This window comes from Planococcus citri, chromosome 2 (genome assembly GCF_950023065.1).
Source record: "Planococcus citri chromosome 2, ihPlaCitr1.1, whole genome shotgun sequence".
NCBI lineage: Eukaryota > Metazoa > Arthropoda > Insecta > Hemiptera > Pseudococcidae > Planococcus > Planococcus citri.
Window position 1 is genome coordinate 79,649,777 of NC_088678.1, and position 20,736 is coordinate 79,670,512.

The 20,736-nt window shown below is 34.7% G+C and overlaps 1 protein-coding gene across 1 annotated transcript; it reads left to right on the plus strand.

The window, feature by feature from the left end:
- Positions 1-2,927: 2,927 nt before the first annotated feature.
- On the plus strand, positions 2,928-14,956 carry LOC135837907 (uncharacterized). The gene is made up of 4 exons (XM_065353349.1): positions 2,928-3,881; positions 13,139-13,238; positions 13,916-14,020; positions 14,127-14,956. The coding sequence occupies exons 1-4, from the start codon at positions 3,037-3,039 to the stop codon at positions 14,217-14,219; spliced, it is 1,143 nt and encodes a 380-aa protein (XP_065209421.1). The 5' UTR covers positions 2,928-3,036; the 3' UTR covers positions 14,220-14,956.
- Positions 14,957-20,736: the final 5,780 nt, after the last annotated feature.

The window sequence follows — 20,736 nt, forward strand, 5'->3', positions numbered from 1 at the left end:
AGGTAATCGAACATTCGAATTCCTCTACTACGAACATCTAACCCAATATGTAGATTGTAGATATTCACATACATCAAATTACACTTACCAATTGGAAAATCAGACGTCGAATATTCATTTTTTTTTCCTTCTTCCAGAAACTTTCGATTTCAACGTGAAACTGATGTAGCAAACAAACTGGCGTAGGTACGTTCGGCTGAAAAAAAGGAAACGAACCAATGAATTATAAAAATACCTACATTGGGCAAGGTAAACACATCTACCTAGGTGTAGGTACTATGTACAAGTACATCATATTTGATATTTTTCATCAATGGTGAACATTTTCAATTTACGAAGCATTTCAATATGATTTCTTGTTTTTCGAAAACTTGGTTCAAAGATTCAAAAATTAACACGAAATTCAAAAGAAATGATAGACCCATCAATATGTTGATATAGCATTATGGATTGTAAAAAAATCAATGAACGTTAATTCTGAAAAAAAGAAGAAGAGACAAAATACACTGAAGTTCTCGAATAGCAGTAGCTACGAGTACATAATAAACAACACGTCTTCATCACTGCAGCAAGTTCAATACCTATGTACTATAATGCATATGTCGTTCAGTGATACTTGATATTTTGTGATGCACCAAGCAAAAAGGTACAATAAATCAGATGAGGTACGTTGTAGCCCACACTTAGACGAACATCTCCGTAAAAAAAAGAGCTCGATTCGTTGAAAATTTGCGCAGTAACGCAATTTTAGTCCGTTTTTTTAAAATTCCGAGAAAAACGAATTTGAAAGAACCTTAGTTTTTTTCAGGGAAGACTAATATTTCGGCATATGACAATAGGAGTAATTGCACCACCCCCCCCCCCCCGGCGATCCTTCGAGACAACGTTTTCCTTAAAGGGGACATCTTAAGGAACATTTTGAAGCAAACTTGCCAAAAAAAAAGTTGGCCTTACCTACAAAATGGCGGCCATTTTGATTGACAGGTCAGCCGAAATCGCAGATTTTGCGTTTTACATAGGACTTGAACGAACTTTTCAAACTTTACAAAGGTAGATCGAAAGATCATGCAAAAATTCATCAACTGTCAACATTTCAAGTGCTAAAGTGTGTTTTTCAATTTTCGGTGAATTTTTGAAAATCCAATTTAGGCCAAAAATGAGGGAAAAAATCAAAATTTCACCAAATTGACCAAGAACGCTGAAATTTGGGATATGCCCTATTTTCGACATGCCAAATCGATTGGAAACGATTTCAACCCGTTTTGAGCAGTTCTGGAGCCTCCAGCAGATTTTTGAAACTCGAAATTCCCACAAAATTCCATCAAATTGGAGTTGTAAAGCTAAAATTTTTTCTAAAAACTAATTTCAATATGCTACGAAGTACTGCAGATGAATTTCAAGTCGTTTTGGATCCTCCAGCGACTTTTTGAAAATTCCTGAAGCCTCCAGCAGATTTTTGAAACTTTAAATTTTCATAAAATGTCATCAAATGGAGATGGAAAGCTGAAATTTACTCTACACTCCAATTTTAACACCCTCTGTAAACGACTTCTGGTGGATTTCAAGTCATTTTAGAGCCTCCAACGACTTTTTTGAAAATTACTGGAGCCTCCAGTGGATTTTTGAAACTTCAAACCAAGATGGAGAGTCGAAATTCATTCTGCAAACTAATTTCAATACGCTACGAAGTTGACTGCTGGTGAACTTCAAGTCGTTTTGGCGCCTCCAGCAACTTTTTGAAAGGTTGTATGGCGTTTTTTTGGAAAATTGGAATTTCCTAAAAGTAGCTAAAAGCTTCAAAACCATTTGAAACCACCATGTAGTCTGCGAAGTAAATTTCAGCTTGCCAACTCCATTTGATAAATTAATGTTGGAGAAATTTCAGGTTTCAAAAATCTACTGGAGGCTCCAGTAATTTTCAAAAAAGTCGCTGGAGGCCCTAAAATGACTTGAACCCACCTGAAGTCGTCTTCAGGGGGTGTTAAAATTGGAGTGTAGAGTAAATTTCAGCTTTCCATCTCCATTTCATGAAATTTTGTGAAAATTTAAAGTTTCAAAAATCTGCTGGAGGCTTCAGGAATTTTCAAAAAGTCGCTGGAGGATCCAAAACGACTTATTCACCTGCAGTACTTTGTAGCGTATTGAAATTAGTTTTTAGAAAAAATTTTAGCTTTATAACTCCAATTTGATGGAATTTTGTGGGAATTCCGAGTTTCAAAAATCTGCTGGAGGCTCCAGAACTGCTCAAAACGGGTTGAAACCGTTTCCAATTGATTTGGCATGTCGAAAATAGGGTATATCACAAATTTCAGCTATCTTGGTCAATTTTGTAAAATTTTGATTTTTTCCCTCATTTTTGGCCTAAATTCGATTTTCAAAAATTCGCCAAAAATCGAAAAACGCACTTTAGCACGTGAAATTTTGACAGGTGATAAATTTTTGCATGATCTTTCGATCTACCTTTGTAAAGTTTGAAAAAGTTCGTGCAAGTCCTATGTTAAAACGCAAAATCTGCGATTTCGGCTGACCTGTTAATCAAAATTGTCGCCATTTTGTAAGTAAGGCCAACTGTTTTTTTGCCAAGTTTGCTTTAAAATGTTCCTTAAGATGTCCCCTTTAAGAAAAAAATTGTCCCGGCTACCCCCCCCCCACCCTTAGGTGACTCCCATTCAACCACACGATAGGCCGCCGCTGCATGTTAGCCATTTACATATACCTAACATCCTCGTTAAATTATTAACATCTGCGCTTCATTTGTATTATTCATCTAAACTAAATGCAAAATTCAAGAATCAGATCCTTGGTAACCAATTTGAAAACGATTTTTATGTACCTACATACATATTATTTAACTAAACAAAATACAAAATTCAACAACCAGGTCCCAGGGAAACCATCGAGAAAACAATATAATTCTACAGGTCGGTCGTAATGACTCACCTCCTTTCATGTACATATTTATCATTTTTTCAATAACTAACTCGGGACCAATTCGGTAGTGTCATAATAACTAAAGTGATTGAAAACTCGAACACAATGGAAGTGATTAGAGATGCTAAAAAAGTGATCAACCAAGTATTTGGAAAAGAGAATATGTTCGGATTCGAGACAACGCTGGCTAATCAGATGTATTTATTGTACTGCATGATAGGTAACGTATATTACACCGATAAAATACATCGAAAAACCAAACTGGTATGGTTGTGGATGGTTTACATATCATGGTTACCAGCTTCTGTTTCTATCTTACTATACATAGCTTATGGTAGACAAACCGGCGATTTGGTGTTGCTGATTTACGTGGGATTTTTACTCATATTCGCTCTGATCGAAACAATTGTGAAGCCCGCAATCGCGGTGTATTGGTATGGAAACAATATAGAGCAAATGATTTCGATGGCTGATAAAATATTAACAAAAACACCATCAACCGCCCCGCGTACGAGTACATCCGACAAATATTTGGATGCAAAAAAAATCATCAGCACTATATTAGTTGAATTTGGAATAATAATTGCACTATATGTATCATGCGTTACTCTAGATGTGATATTCTTTTATCGAGAAGAAAAGATTAAAAACTATATGTACTACCTAGCTCCAGTTTCTGGACTCGAACAATTCGCGTCATTCCAATTTTATATAGTTTATCACCTCATTTTCTACGGCATGACTTGTGGTTTATTGATCATTTTCTCGGTGCACCGAGTTTTTTCCGTACCTTGGGCAGTAATATGCCATAACGAGGCGCAAAGGATTATTAACGAGTTGAATTCGTTGAGTGAAGATACGAACATTAATATCGACACCTTCCGAAGTATGGAACCAAAATGCAGATACGTTTTAAAAAAATGCATACACGATATAAAAAATCTCAACAGGTAATTTCATTTCATAATTACGTTGTAAAATTTTAAACTTCAAAAGTTCGCAAAACGGTATTCCCAGGTAAAATAGGTGAAATGCCTGCCCCATCCTTGATTTTTTGACATTTTAATGAAACATTGTTGGGTACTTTTGAAAAAAAAAAAATGTGTAGCTAAAAAAATCCCTCACTATCCTTTTTGCCCACAATAGCGAAAAAACGTATTTTTCGGTGGAAAAAATTCTACTGGGTGTCCGGGGAATGGTGGTACAAACTTCAGCTTTAGATTAAGGGGATATTCTCAATACATGGTAGTATATCGGTTTGCCTGCCAAACGTAAATATAATTATTCAGAGCCGCGGATGCACGGAATGGGCTCAAATTTGAAATATATGCTTTTCAAGACATTTCGAACAATCCTATGCATGCGTTTGTCGATACGTTAAATAGTTTTCGAAAAAATACGGTTTAATGAAATTTGGGACTTTTTGGTGAAAAATCCAACATTTTTAAAAGTGTATTTTTTCGAAAACTATTTAACGTATCGACAAACGCATGCATAGGATTGTTCGAAATGTCTTGAAAAATATATTATATTTCAAATTTGAGCCCATTCCGTTCATCCGCGGCTCTGAATAAGTATATCAAAGTTTGTTCCATAAGACTAATGTAAAATAAGGCATTTTGGTTACCTATGCTATGAGAAAATTTGGTGTATTGAGAATATCCCCTTAAAGAAAAAAAGAATAATACTTACCGACCTTACCGTTCTTTTTCCCGAAGCCGAATCCCCGAACCGACAATTTCCCGAATGGACAATTCTTCGAATGCATTTTTCTGGAATCTTTTTTCCCCGAATAATTTTAACCCGAATGACTGATTTCTCGAGTAATTTTACCCCAAATGCTCAATTTCTCGAATAGTCAATGAATCCCTGTTTCATTACAATCTCCATGAAAAGGTTATGTGAAGGTGTTACTCATTTTGAAAATTGAAGGGGCAAAATGCGTTTTAAAAATTCAATTTTGGCCATGGGGTCAGTAGAACTTTGAAAAATGAACAAAATTACCGACTATGACTTTTTGCCTAACTTGCAAATGAACGGGGCTACAAATGATTTTTTTTATTTTTCAAAAAATCGAGTTAAAAAAATGAATTTAAGCGAATAAATACGAGTACTACGTCGAAAAGTAAACTAACTTTGTCATGATAATTGTTGTTTTTACTCCAAAATTTAAAAAGTTTTTAAAGCTCAACAATTTTTGATTTGCTAAAATTTTTATTAAATTGGCTATTTCAGAGTAGGAAAAAAAACGATCATAATAACAAAATTTTGTTTATTTTTTGACGTAGTAGACCCTACTTATTCATTTCCGCATTCATTTTTTTAATCGCGATTTTTTGAAATTAAAAACTACATATTTGTAGCCCCTTCAGTGTATAAGTTGGGAAAAAAGTCATGATAGGAAATTTTGTTCATTTTAGGTTTTTGACTTGTGAATGTTAAATACGTACTCGTATTTCATCACCCCTTCAATTTTCAAAATAGGCTACCACCACTCCTCGGGCACCCTGTAGAGAAGACATGAGTCTAGCCACGTGAACTTTTTCAACAGAAGGGAGATATTGAATGAATACTTATATTCAAATTTGTTTCAAATTTTTCCTCCAGATTAGTCAGTCATTTTGAAAAACTCCAAAAACACTCAAAAATGAGTTTTTTGTGCCCGGACACCATACCCAAAAAAACACGATACTGCCAATGATATAATTCTGCAGTTTTGCATGTGGGCTTTGAAAAAACAGTAGAAAAACAAATAACTTATTGAAGACCTCATTTCGAGCCCATGGGCACCCTTTTTCGCCTCATTTTTGGAGCGGAAGAAGACCGACAATATGGGTATCCTTATCATATAAGTCGAACCCGCTGAACACCAATTAATATGATGTTAGATTTGCAGTTGGACCCTCCGGAGAGGGGAGGTTCCTCAAAAATCAGGCGACGCGGTAGTGTTGCCCCCCCCCCCCGCCCTCCCACGGTTTTCGAACCGTAGGTGGCGGTACGGCAACACCGCGGAGTAATATTCTCAAACTATTTGGACAGTTTTGGACATCACGCCAATGCAATTTTCTCGAAAAATATGAACTTATTTAAAAAAGTAAGGAGACCAATGTTTTTATTTTTTAAAGAGCTTTCAGAAAATATATATAACAATTGTTATACGTCAAACAATTGCAAAGTGTCAAGCATCATTTTGGCAGTGTCAAGCAGTATTTTCGCTGTTTTTTTGGTAATTTTTTTCCACCACACTTAGACCAATATCGAGAGATTGGTCTAACCGAATTTTATGAAATTTGAAATGTAGATTCCATTCATTATCCATTGGTGAATGGTACAAAAAAATTGTCAAAATCTTGAAAATTCAACCTTCACCCCCTCTTTTGGCCCCCTATAAATGGTGAAAATGTTTTGAAAATATCAAAAGGGCCTAGGTCTATGTTCAAAGCATACATATTTAAAATTTCAGATTTTTTTGATTTATAGTTTTTGCTGTAGCCTTGTCTAAAGATTCAATTTTTTGTCAATTGAATCATGAAATCAGTGTTGACTTATATTGAACCAAAAAATATTCAACTGCTAGCTGACCATAATTATTGCTAGGCATTTTATGTGGAAAAAATACGTCTTCTCTCAATGTTTATCAAAAAAGCGAATCTTTTTCAGAAATCTTAAATCTAGCGTACGTTGGGGTACCTGATACTGGTATTTTTATTTTAATGGACATTTTTTAGCTCAAGAGAATCGTATATGAATTTTTAAATGGTCTATTTGGTATTCTCGGTGTTTAATTGAGGAGCTGAGAATCAAAACTCACATTTGCCAAAAAAAAAAAATACCGTTTTATGGCAGATTTGGATATACCGTTTTACACTCTATAATGTGACATATTCGTTTTTTTTGGATCAAAGTCATTTTGGTGTGAAATTCACCTTCAAAACCAAGGGTTAGAATCAAAACTCACATTTGCCATTGGCAAATGTGAGTTTTGATGAAAACTTAGTTTCGTTTGCAAAATTCCATAGGGAAAAGTTTGATAACAAGCTGAATTTTGGAACACGGGGGTTTTTTGATACGCTGAACACGAATTTGGGGTGTCCAGGTGAATCCGGTGTACGCTTCCCCCTTTTTTGTGGACCTTAAGCCCCCAAATTTGTTTTTTGCGTTTAAGTCCGAAAATATGCAATTTTATGCAAGATTTATGTTTTTTGGGTCGCAGAATACGAATTTGACAATATTTTTTTTGTAGGGGTGGAGGATGAGGAGGTTAGGGGGGCGAGAAATTCAAAATTTGACTATAATGATGTGTGATATGTCGAAATGTATGTTTTTGAGGGTGTAGATCACGAATTTGACAATATTTTTTTTGTTAGGGGTCACTGGTGGGGGCTGAGGGGTGAAAATGGTTAAAAATTCAAAATTTGACTATAATGATGTGTGACATGTCGAAATGTATGTTTTCGTGGTTGTAGATCACGAATTTGACAATATTTTTTTCGTAAGGGTTGATGGTGGGGGATGAAGGGGGTGAAAAACTCAAAATTTGACCATAATGATGTGTGATATGTCGAAATGTATGTTTTTGAGGGTGTAGATCACGAATTTGACAATATTTTTTTCGTAGGGGTGAATTGTGGGGGATGAAGGGGGTGAAAACGGTGAAAAATTCAAAATTTGACCATAATGATGTGTGATATGTCAAAATGTATGTTTTTGAAGGTGTAGAAAAGGTGAAGGGTGGGGGATGAAGAATTTTCTATTGGAGAGCCGTCAAAGTCCCTGGAAGAAAAAATTTGTAACATTTAAACAAAATTCACCATGATTTTTCACTATAATTGACTGTTGTCGTCGCCGGAGCATTCGGGGGCCAAAATGGCAAATGACATCTTGAAATACACTATCTGAAGTACTAGCCCCTGAGATTTCCCGTGCATCTACGTGCAAAAATTTGTTCTATTCCTATTTATGCAGCAGAATAGGCAAAACACGGAGTTTTAACGTAAATTAAACCTCTATAATGACTTTATAACAAACTAAAATCGAGTAAATTGATGAAAATTACTCACTTTCAGTTGAATTATTCATACTTGGTACATTTCGACATATTACACATCATTATAGTCAAATTTTGAATTGTTCACCGTTTTCACCCCCTTCATCCCCCACAATTCACCCCTACGAAAAAAATATTGTCAAATTCGTGATCTACACCCTCAAAAACATACATTTCGACATATCACACATCATTATGGTCAAATTTTGAGTTTTTCACCCCCTTCATCCCCCACCATCAACCCTTACGAAAAAAATATTGTCAAATTCGTGATCTACAACCACGAAAACATACATTTCGACATGTCACACATCATTATAGTCAAATTTTGAATTTTTAACCATTTTCACCCCTCAGCCCCCACCATTGACCCCTAACAAAAAAAATATTGTCAAATTCGTGATCTACACCCTCAAAAACATACATTTCGACATATCACACATCATTATAGTCAAATTTTGAATTTCTCGCCCCCCTAACCTCCTCATCCTCCACCCCTACAAAAAAAATATTGTCAAATTCGTATTCTGCGACCCAAAAAACATAAATCTTGCATAAAATTGCATATTTTCGGACTTAAACGCAAAAAACAAATTTGGGGGCTTAAGGTCCACAAAAAAGGGGGAAGCGTACACCGGATTCACCTGGACACCCCAAATTCGTGTTCAGCGTATCAAAAAACCCCCGTGTTCCAAAATTCAGCTTGTTATCAAACTTTTCCCTATGGAATTTTGCAAACGAAACTAAGTTTTCATCAAAACTCACATTTGCCAATGGCAAATGTGAGTTTTGATTCTAACCCTTGGTTTTGAAGGTGAATTTCACACCAAAATGACTTTGATCCAAAAAAAACGAATATGTCACATTATAGAGTGTAAAACGGTATATCCAAATCTGCCATAAAACGATATTTTTTTTTTTTTGGCAAATGTGAGTTTTGATTCTCAGCTCCTCAATATATTATACCTTGAAAGGGCATCGAAAGAAGTGTAATGGCGAAGAAAAAAGTTTTCAAAAAAGTTGCGCCGTAAAGCTCAAAAAAGCTCAATAATTGATTTTAGCCTATATGTAGCTCATTTAACGTATACAAAGAAGTACGTATATTATACCTTGAAAGAGCATCGAAAGAAGTGTAATGGCGAAGAAAAAAGTTTTCAAAAAAGTTGTGCCTTAAAGCTCAAAAAAGCTCAATAATTGAATTTAGCCTATGCGTAGCACATTTAATGTATACAGAGAGCGGCTGAACCGATTTTGATCAACGAAGTCACAAAAAAAAAAATTTTGACCCGTAGATGTGCAGGTTTTTATCAAAAGTTCTAAAAGTTGCGCCGTAAAGCTCAAAAAAGCTCAATAATTGATTTTTGTCTATACGTGGCCAGGGCTGTAAGGTAATTTATGCTGGCGGTATTTTACCGTATGTTACGGTATTTTACCAAAAGTTTATTACCGTATTTTACCATAATTTACCAAAAAGCCAAATTAACACTTTTTTTCCATCTTTCCTTCATAAATTTCCAAATTTTCATGAAAATTTATGATTTGAAAGTTACCAAAAATTTTCCCATAAATTTCCAAAAAATGTTCATGGAAAATTTTCTATAATCTTTAATAACACCTAAAACAGATGAAAATTTACTTCAGAGGAGAGGCAGGTCATAAGTTCAGAACTTCGAAGTCAAACTACAAAAAATAACTCTTCATATCCAAATTAGTAAAATACCATAAATACCGTAAAATACCGTATTTTACCGCCGTATTTTACCAGTGAATAAATTACGGTAATTTAACAGCCCTGTACGTGGCGCATTCGAAGTATACAGAGAAGTATGTATATTATACCTAGAAAGAGCATCGGAAGAAGTCTAATGTTGAAGAAAAAAGTTTTAAAAAAAGTTGTGCCCTAAAGCTCAAAAAAGCTCAATAATTGATTTCAGCCTAATACGTAGCGGATTTGACGTATACAGAGAAGTATGTATGGTGTACCTTGAAAGAGCATCGAAAGAAGTCTAATGTTGAAGAAAAAAGTTACCAAAAAAGTTGTACCTTAAAGTTCAAAAAAGCTTTTTGGTAACCATAAGTCTGCATTATCTCATGAATACGAAAAAAAATTTTATGATATCCCCAAAAAAATCTTTTAAAAGAAATCTTACCCCCGCCCACCCACTTGAGGGATATTCATGACCTTAAAAATTAACAGAAAACATTTCAGTAAATACCTACCTTTCTTCAAAAAAAAAAAAAAAAAATTGAAAAAAGATAAAAATTTCAATATAAAATTTACTGATATAAAGAGAGTGTGACCCCGCCATTTAAGGCATTACAAAATTATTTAATTATGAATATTTATTTCAATAATGTAATTCAGTAAAATAATTACTGCATAAATGATGAATTAAATATCAAAGAAAATAAAACAATTTTTATTATTTGATTGATAAATATATGTGACGCGACGCGACAAAATCGACCTTCGAGCCGAAAATAAGTTTTTGAGTTATGGGGGGTTAAAGTTTTCAGTCCAGTTCTGCTCCTTTAGCGGAAGCGCTTGCGTTCTAATCAGGTTCTCCGGCTAAACTGAGCTAAACATAGTCTTGGATAACGTTTCTTGCCTGTCTTGTGTGAATATCACTGGGTAAAATGGTTATTTACATTGATACAGGGGGCTCAGTTGTGATTGCGCTCATTTTTTCAATTTTTTATTTTATTTTTTCATTATCTCAATTTTGAAATTGATCTGGAGGCGAAACAAAGCGTTCTACGAGAAATTGGAAATTTAATTCTCTACAACTTTCCTCGATGTATTTTTCTCGTAGAACGCTTTGTTTCGCCTCCAGGTCGATTTAAAAGTTGAAATAATGAAAAAATCAAAAAAAAATCCAAAAAATCCAAAAAATGAGCACACTTCTGACTGGATTACCATGTATATGGAGCTATGCAAATCATAAGGACTTCTGGGTGGTTTTAAATGATTTTTGAATGTCCGAGTACCAAAATCCGTCAAAAAGTGAAAAATAATTTTTTAGGTCAGAAGGTCGATTTTGTCCAGTCACGTCACATATATGATTCAAATTTGTTATGTGTAAAAAAATCTATGTTAATATTTTCTAATAAAAAAAATAAAATTAAAAAAAGGGCGAACAAAAGCCTTAACAGTTTATTATAACTTAATTCATGAGACAAAATAATAAAATTCAATCTAATATACAGGTATAAAAAATAAGGAATCGGCTTTTGTCCAACCTTTTTTTAATTTTATTTTTTTTATTAGAAAATATTAATGTAGATTTTTCTACACATAACAAATTTGAATCATATATATTTATCAATCAAATAATAAAAATTGTTTTATTTTCTTTGACATTTAATTCATCATTTATGCAGTAATTATTTTACTGAATTACATTATTGAAATAAATATTCATAATTAAATAATTTTGTAATGCCTTAAATGGCGGGGTCACACTCTCTTTATATCAGTAAATTTTATATTGTAGGGGAAGGTGTTGTACCACGGAACGATTTTTCGTTTTTTGCGTCCAGCGTTGAGAATTCAAAATTTTAGTAATTTCTGTTTAGCCCATGTGAAAGAGCGTTTAAAAAGGAATAAATTACGTGTATAGAAAATTCCATTCATAACATACTATGGCCACAATTTGCATTCAAAAAATTGAAAATTTTCGTTCCGTGGTACATTGGGGTAATGTACCAGGGAACACCACATAATGCACTGTGAAACACAATAAATTTTTCACTAACATTTTTTTGGAAGCTTCTGATTAACTATTCGAAACTATTGCTTATCGTTTTTAGACTTCAAAAACCCTGTTTGAGGTTTTTAAATGTCAATTTCATCAAATTTTGAGTTTTTCATAAAAAATGGGTAAAATTTGAATTTTTGAAAGTTTAAAAGTCAAAAAATGAAACTAATTTGTGCTGGTGGTAAATTTTCTGAAGCAATGTGTACCTATTTACATTTTTTGATGCTTTACTTCGTGGCATAGCTAAAAAAAAGTAGTAAAAAATGCAAAAAATTGGTGTTCCGTAGTACATTAGGTCACTTTGTTCCAAGGTACAAGACCCCATGAAAATTTGGAAAAAAAATTATTTTGAAAAAAGTTGATGTTTTCAAGCTTATCCAAGAACGCTAATCGGTAGCTGGTATAATGTACTAACTTGCAACAGTGAAACAATTTTGAAATATTTCAATCTCTTATTGTCAGTAGGTTTAACAAAACCATTAAAATAATTACTTTTACATGCATAAAATACATTTTATCAATTTTTGTCACGAAGATGGCCACCAATTTTTATGAAATTTTATATGGTGGGACTCATAATACTACTTCACATGTGTGTTAGTGCGCGGTTATACTGCTACGCTACGCTCCACTATAACCGCGCACTTACGTCAAATCACCGCCAGGAGCGCTGTGCGCTTCACACCAGCAAAGTGTTCCCTGGTACATTATGGTCGGGGTACAACAGTCTCCCCTAATTTTTATCTTTTTTCAATTTTTTTTTTTTTTTTTTTTGAAGAAAGGTACCTAGGTATTTACTGAAATGTTTTCTGTTAATTTTTAAGGTCATGAATATCCCTCAAGTGGGTGGGCGGGGGTAAGATTTCTTTTAAAAGATTTTTTTGGAGATTCAGTTTTTCTAAATCGGCCATCCTTATCCAGTGTGGCCCTTAGCAAGGTCGTAAGTACTGCAAATCTAACTTCATATTCGTGTTCAACGGGTTCGACTCATAATAAGTGACAACGATACACAAATTATAAATTTTCTTTCGCCCCAAAATTGGGCAAAGAGATAGCCAATGGCTCAAAATGGTGATGTCGTGACAAAAAAAATATTTTTGAGTGTTTTTCGAGTTTTTCAAACTTACCTTAGCTGGAGGAAATTATTAAAACCCAACAATGTTTCATCAACACTTCGAAAATCCGAGGACGGACGCATTTCACTTATTTCACCCGGCGCGGCGGAGGTACCCTTTGTTACGAAGTTACAGGCATTTTTTAAATGATAATCGCTGCTTTTTTAATCTATCGTAATTGAAATTAAATCACGAATTAGGCACAATTAAAACATCTCGGCAAGTTGTTAGGCATTCATCATTCAACTAAAAATGAAAATTATTAATACGAAGTCGACTTTCAACAGATTCATTTCAACCTACAGAGGCTTTTTTGAAACTATCGCCAGTCTTACCCTTCCCATTTACCTGTACATTGAAGTTGTCCATGCTTTGATTGCTGTATCGGTAAGCTCAATAATATAGATATCGAATGTAAGTACGAGGGTGCATGGATTGTATGTACATAGAAAAAAGTTCTGTAAGATTTTAGCCAACTTCAAAGGAGACTCTCATTTCGAAATGAATTCAGTTACTCCGAAAAAAATTTGGCTTCGGAGATGCTCCTGAAGGGGAGATATGGATTCTCTTAGGAAAGAAGTGGGTCTCAATAATCCAGCCTCAAATTTACTATAAAATATGCGATTCGCAAATTTGCAAATCACTCAGTGGTGCCTGCCCACCAAAAAAGTAGTATTGGTCGACGCAGTTCTCAAATATGTACATATGTATATATGTATGTACTACCTTTTGGAACTGGTTTATCATTCCCAACAGGTTGAGTAGGGGCTGAATCGAAAAACCACGATTTCTTTCGAAAATCGCCCTTTTTGAGAACTCACACTTCCCCCGCAAGAGCACCATAGCTCCAGAGCTAAAAAATTTTCTGGGTAACATTCAACTTGAAATTAAGGTCCCATCTCATCTTACCTGAATTTTATCAATATTCTATTACCTATTATTTTTTTTTTGCGATCCGTCTAGGAGTACAATAGAGCATGCATGTAGAATTATTAGTGTAATAATAAGAATAATGCATATGTAAAATGTGGTTGAATATGTTCGCATGTATGGGCCATCAACAGCCAGATATCCCAGTCATAATCAGAGTGAGAGAAGTTATCGTTTTCCTCGTCGCGATTCAAGAAGTCTACATAACGTGTTGGATTGGGGCTACGTTGGAACAAACTGTAAGTTTTCGTCACACGACGTCGGTAGAAATCACCACTATTTTCTGATTCGATAAACTCGTTCACTTATCACTAAATTTACTTCGTTTTTTCACATTTACTCAAGACATCGGATTTGTCCTTCGCTGTATATTCTACACCGTGGTATTGGTTAAAAAGCATTCGCAAAGACGTCTACATACTTTTATGTCAAACATAAGCGTCGATCAATCCACGAGCCTTGAATGTCTATCCACTGAAATTGGCAACATTTCTGCGATTTTGCAACGTTATCAATTCTACAGTGAATGTTTTTCGAGCATACACGCAAAAATAGTTAATCTAAGGAAATCACATTGTCCAGCACATATTTCTAAACAGAAGATTTGAAGTTTTTCCTATGCTCATTGTATTGATGGAAATTTTCAACTACATATTTTCACCGAGTAAGTAGGTACCTAGTTCCTAATATGTATTGATTTTCTTGAAGCACGTTGTTAGATCGCGCACAGGGAAACTAACAATTGCAAAAAATCAGACTATAATGAATAACAGCAGAAGAAGCTCACCAAACAATGGAGAATTTTTTCTTGAAAACTTCTCTCCAGAAGCATTAGTCTAGAACAGTTGGTTGCACCTACATACTCATTTGAAAGAATGCACTCAAAATGTGTAGGTAAAGTACCTATAGGTTTCTGCCAAACATGACCACCGAAATCATTACCTAGTTCTCGATGTCATAATTTCGGTAATGTTATAATATACCTAGACAATTAGGCATATTCATCTAACCTGAATTTTCGATTACGATACACTACACACTAATCATTGATGTTATTGAATAGTATGTGTGTAATAAATAATAGTTTGATTATTTTTATGTTTGATTTGTAAATTGGCAACACCGCATGATTTAATAAAAATGAAGTTAACTATCATAAAAAAAATTCGAAAATCTCCATTTGTTTTATTTTATTTATTATTAAAACTTGAAAGGTAGATATTGAACTTTATTTTAATACGAATAAGTAGGTACCTAGCTAGGTACATATTTTGTGTTGGGTGCACAATAATACACAACAAACCAAACTTCGAAAAATTTACCCAACAGGTTAGAAAGACAGATGACCTTGAGAAGCCAGACAGATGACATTGGAAGGTTGAACAGGTAGGTTAATGACCTTCAGAGGCTACACAGGAAGGCTGACGACCTTGGGAAGTGGCCCACAGGTTTCAAGGCTCCTATAATTGCAAGCCTTCAGCAGGGTCCGATTCTTCCAACACACCTTTCATAAAAGTAGGGTATAAGTATTTTTTGGGTCCTATATGCCCCGGCAATCGGCTTGTTCAAGAGCCCTATTGCGGCCGCAATACCATTACTCCCGTGTGGGCACCACTGATTGGATTTAAAAAATAATAATAATAGGCATGCTTAGGCTACATCAGTTTCCAATACAATCTACATATTTCAGAAAGCAAAATTTACAGCCAATAAAAGTTGACCATGCAAAAGTTAAACAAGCCAATCGAATACGAAAATTACCCCTAAACAAGTTACAAAGTTCAAATAAACCAAATAAAAATCAAAATTCTGCAGATCCACTCATAAAAAAATGAAAAACGAAATTCTCATATCTGATTTTTGAAAAATTTGTTCTGAACAAGTTCGCAAAATTAGAATAATTTTAAAAAAAGGAACAAACAAACAAACAAACAAAAGAATGAATGAATAAATAAAACAATAAAATTTTCAAGGTTGAAAAAAAAATAAAAACAGAATTACAAGATAGACTACAAATCGCAGCGAAAATTGAAAAAGAAGTAAAAACTCGATTTTCAGGGTGTCTAACAAAATTTTCTTCGAAGAAATGCATTACCTACTTTTACATTACTTTTTGCATTAGGTAGGTAGGTAGGTAGGTAGGTACCATATAAACATCTGTATTCAACCTACCCCCACACACAAAAACTTCATCTTTTTGAAACAGTTGGAATTAACAAGTTGAACCAGTGATGGCAAAACTTTTTCATTTCAGTTCAAGTTTTCAGTTTTCGGCTTCAGCTTTCATATCTTGAGGTTCAAAAAAAAAAAATTAAAAAAGATGAATTCCATTTCTTTTAGGAGTTTTCAAACGCTAATTTGCCACTTGGCAGCAAACATTTTTTTTGTTGGAAATAGATGATTAAATTCAAAGCACTGATCTCGCTGAAACAAACTTGATGTTCAGGGGCGAAGCAAACAAATTTTACTTGGGGGAGGAGGGGGGGGGGGCGGTACAGATATTGAAAATGCCAGCTACAAAATCGCACCTGTTTTGATGAATGAAAGAACACTTTTTTTTAAGAGAAGAGTTTGATTTTTTTGGCTTAAAAATTTCAGAATTTGAACAATTTTTTAATAGAAATTTTAGCTCTAAAAAAGAAAAGCAAAAAAGACCGAGCGAAGTGAGGGCATAAACTCTCAAAATTTTCGTAATTCGAGCAGTAAAAAAAAAAAAAACATTTCACTTCATGTGAGGAGTTTATTTTTGGATTCAAACATTTTTTTTGAGTTTGAGTCATGGATTTTTAGAAAGTTTAATTTCGAAAAAAACACTCAAGCAACTAGCGTGAGAGAACCGGCTTTTCGTAGAAAACATGATCGATTATTTTTTTTAAAATAATCGATTAATCGAAAGAGTTTCAGGCCCGACTAATCGATTAATAATCGGCCCATCATTACCCATCGAGTTCCTAACAAGAAATAAACTGAGAAATCGTTTGGGTATTAAGATAGACATTAGTGATTATTGCTAAGCAAAACATTTATGCTTAAAAAAAAATAGGTATACCAAAAACAAAACTGATGAGGAAGTCTGCAAAAGTCTGCAAAAATAACAAAAAAAAATCAACAAAGCCTACCTAAGCTGAAATGTCAAAGGAACACCTGAACCGATTTTCCATCGAGTTTCTAACAAGAAATAAACTGAGAAATCGTTTGGGTATAAAGACAGACGTTAGTGCTTATTGCTAGGCAAAATATTTAAAAATAGGTATACCAAAAACAAAACTGATGAGGAAGTCTGCAAAAGGACGCAAAAATGGCAAAAAAAATCACTTAATCTGAAATATCGAGGGAACGCCTGGACCGATTTTAATAAAACTCGAAATCTCAAAATATCGGCAATACACCAGTCGGGAGGGATAAAGCACTTTGTTCAAAATTTCATAGGTTTCGAGTTTACTCTGCCACAAAATTGGTACATAAACACATATATATGTATGAATACACGTACCTAGTACCTTGTGGTGCCCGGGTCTTTTACCGGCTTTTCAAAGAAAAGTCAGGTACTGTATTTGTCTCAACTGTGACAGTTTCGGTCCGGAGTAAATTTTCTTTGCGTTTTGGGGTGTTGGGATCATTGTGGGACCATTAGTTTTTTTTCAGGTTTCCTTAAAGTTTATATATATATAGGCATCGCGGCAGGCTTATGAGCCAATTTTTCAAAATTTCAAAATTTTTAAAATCATTTTCAATTTCTGTTCTAATTAACTAATTGAAATTCTAATTGCACAGTCATTGAAATATATAATTTATCTGTATCAAGAAATAGAATAAAAAATTTTTGGAGAAAATTTTTTCAAAAAAATTTAAAAATTTTTTGAACTATATTGAATTTTGTGAAAGTTGCTTGGTTGTCAAAAAGTCTGAACCACATCAAAATTTTTGGTATCAACAGTATTCCCATAGAGCTATAAAATGCAGAAAAATCATTAGTCAAATTTATCATCGTGCATACCCAATTTCAACAGGGCTTTGGGTATGCCGACCAGTACTTCCTATTCTATAGGCCTCATGTTAGTACTACATCTAGCGAACATCTCTGAGAAACATTTGGTGTGCGCAGCTAACTTTGACAAAACTAGTTTGAAACAGGTGGCTGACTTGTTATGTAAGATTAACCTTTACAAAGTGAGCCAGGCTGGTAAACCTACTGGCTCACTTCTTATGCAAGATTAACCCATACATGGGTTCATAGTCCAGTAACTTTAGCAAAAAAATAGAGGCTATAGTGAATCTCTAGGCGGCAAGCTGATTTTTGGTATACTGGTCCATTTTGATGTCCTGAAAACGAATCCGAGGAGTCCCCAACTGTCCGAGGTGAGCTTTCCCCCAAATTGTGGATCTTAGCCCCCCAAAATAGGTTTTTGGCCAATATATCGAAAAATATTGACTCTAGCGCAAAAATGATCGAAGAATGTTGTTCTACGTTACATTTCCGATCTATTAATATATCAACTGTCTTTCTCCCCCCAAGGGGGGTGGAACTACAACCATTCAAAAAAGGGGGGTTTCCTGAAAAATACATAAAGGATATAGGCGCCTGAGGGGGGTGAAATGGTCCCCGAAAGCGTTCGAGTTGATATCAGCATGGAAGGTGGATCCCATCGAGAAACTTCCGCGTGAAAAATTTCAGATCGGCACCACCTCCCCTTTTTGGGGAACCCCCCTTTTCTGTAATTTCAACACCAATTTTCTCAGCCCCATTTCAACCGATTTTGAAAATTTTTCAGTATGTTATGTATATTCATAGTAGGTATCCCCACAAAAATTTTCAACCCCCTCCCCTCATATTTACCCCTCAAAATGGTGTGAAAATGTGCCTTGGGGAGGGTTGGGGGTGAAATGGAAATTTCGGGGAAAATAACTAAGTATTAATGAGTAGGGTGTCGTTTTCTTATGATTCGATACCGCTGAGCACGAATATGACGTCAGATTTTTTGCTACACTCATCTAGCCCTCTCCACAGCACATAGCCCCCACAATTTATACTATTTGAAATAAGTTGAAAAACGCTATTTTGAGGAGTAAATATGAGGGGAGGGGGTTGAAAATTTTTGTGGGGATACCTACTATAAATATACATAACATACTGAAAAATTTTCAAAATCGGTTGAAATGGGGCTGAGAAAATTGGTATTGAAATTACAGAAAAGGGGGGTTCCCCAAAAAGGGGAGGTGGTGCCGATCTGAAATTTTTCACGAGGAAGTTTCTCGATGGGACCCACCTTCCATGCTGATATCAACTCGAACGCTTTCGGGGACCATTTCACCCCCCTCAGGTGCCTATATCCTTTATGTATTTTTCAGGAAACCCCCCTTTTTTGAATGGTTGTAGTTCCACCCCCCTTGGGGGGAGAAAGACAGTTGATATATCAATATATCGGAAATTTAACGTAGAACAACATTCTTCTATCATTTTTGCGCTAGAGTCGATATTTTTCGATATATTGGCCAAAAACCTATTTTGGGGGGCTAAGATCCACAATTTGGGGGAAAGCTCACCCGGCACAGTAGGGGACTCCTCGGATTCGTTTTCAGGACATCAAAATGGACCAGTATACCAAAAATCAGCTTGCCACCTAGAGATTCACTATTCAATGCTAAAGTTACTGGACTAATATATATATAGGTATTAGTATCCAGACTTGTCAACTAATGAATGGGTTAATTTTACTATACAAGTGGACTGACCAACTTGTCAACTATAGTTGACAAGTCATGGGTTAATTTTACTATACAAGTCAACCATGAGTTTTCAGAAACTTCCACCAGAGCGCGCATGGATTAGAAATCAATGCGCGAGGACGAACGCAGGGTCTACAGTCAATTTGTAGTGAGTAGAATGTGATGTGCTGGTGGAGATGTATGCAAATACATCGATCCTGAGTGTACACGACAACAAATTTGACTTGAAATTTTTCAGTATTTTATTGGCGTATGGAAAATTTAAAAACATCAAAAATTTTTATGCTGTTTAAGCTTTCTTTTGGTGTCTTAACTTTCTCAAAATTCAAATTACTTTGACTCCATTTTCAAAAATTTTCTTCAAAATTTAGCCTAAAAATCTGATTACTTTTTTCAAAACATAGATTTTTTAAATATTAGACTGAATCTGCAAATAAAATTTTAATAAATGATTTAGAACAGAAATTATACCAATTTTAAAATTTTATTCACTTTTCTGCATATATGCCAAGCATAGTTGACATGTCTGGTCGCAAGCAAATATATATATATAGCCGCATACAGGTAAACTCATAACGTTTTGTATAAACAGCAATCTCAAGACCCCTCTATAACTTCGTTGCTGTGCATACGCTCGACGCGTCACCCCATAGGCCTGATAGTACTCGATGTTAGGCCGCGTTATATTCGTTAACTTGATTTTTGGGTGACCTGTGGAAAAGTATTTCATTGCCAAAAAATCAATTTTTCAGAAAAGCTTTTTTTTAAAAGTCTCATACGTCTCTGTTTTTCGCAAATGCCTTTTTAACAAAGCATCCTACAGAAAAATAACCAGCTCTGAGCAGAAAGGAAATTTAATTCTCTACAATTTCCTTCATTGCATTTTTTTCCTAAGATGCATGCTTTTCCCATAAAATCAATGTTTAGATTGAAAAACACGAAAATTCGGACCTGTATAATCAACTCAAAATTAAAATTCAGCAGTCAAAAATTTATTTTAGACGATTTTTGACCACGCCATGTGAAAGAGGACATCTTAAACCACCAAAATCACCAAAAAGAACGTAAAAAACGTAAAAAATGATTCTTGGCAATAAAAACCTTTTCCTCATATCCTCATACCTAAGAATTAGGTTATGTACTCATTTGAAAATTGAGTCAAAAGTGAAATTGTATAAACAGCAATCTCACGTCCCTGCTCAAACTTTGCCAGTAGACTTCCCACACC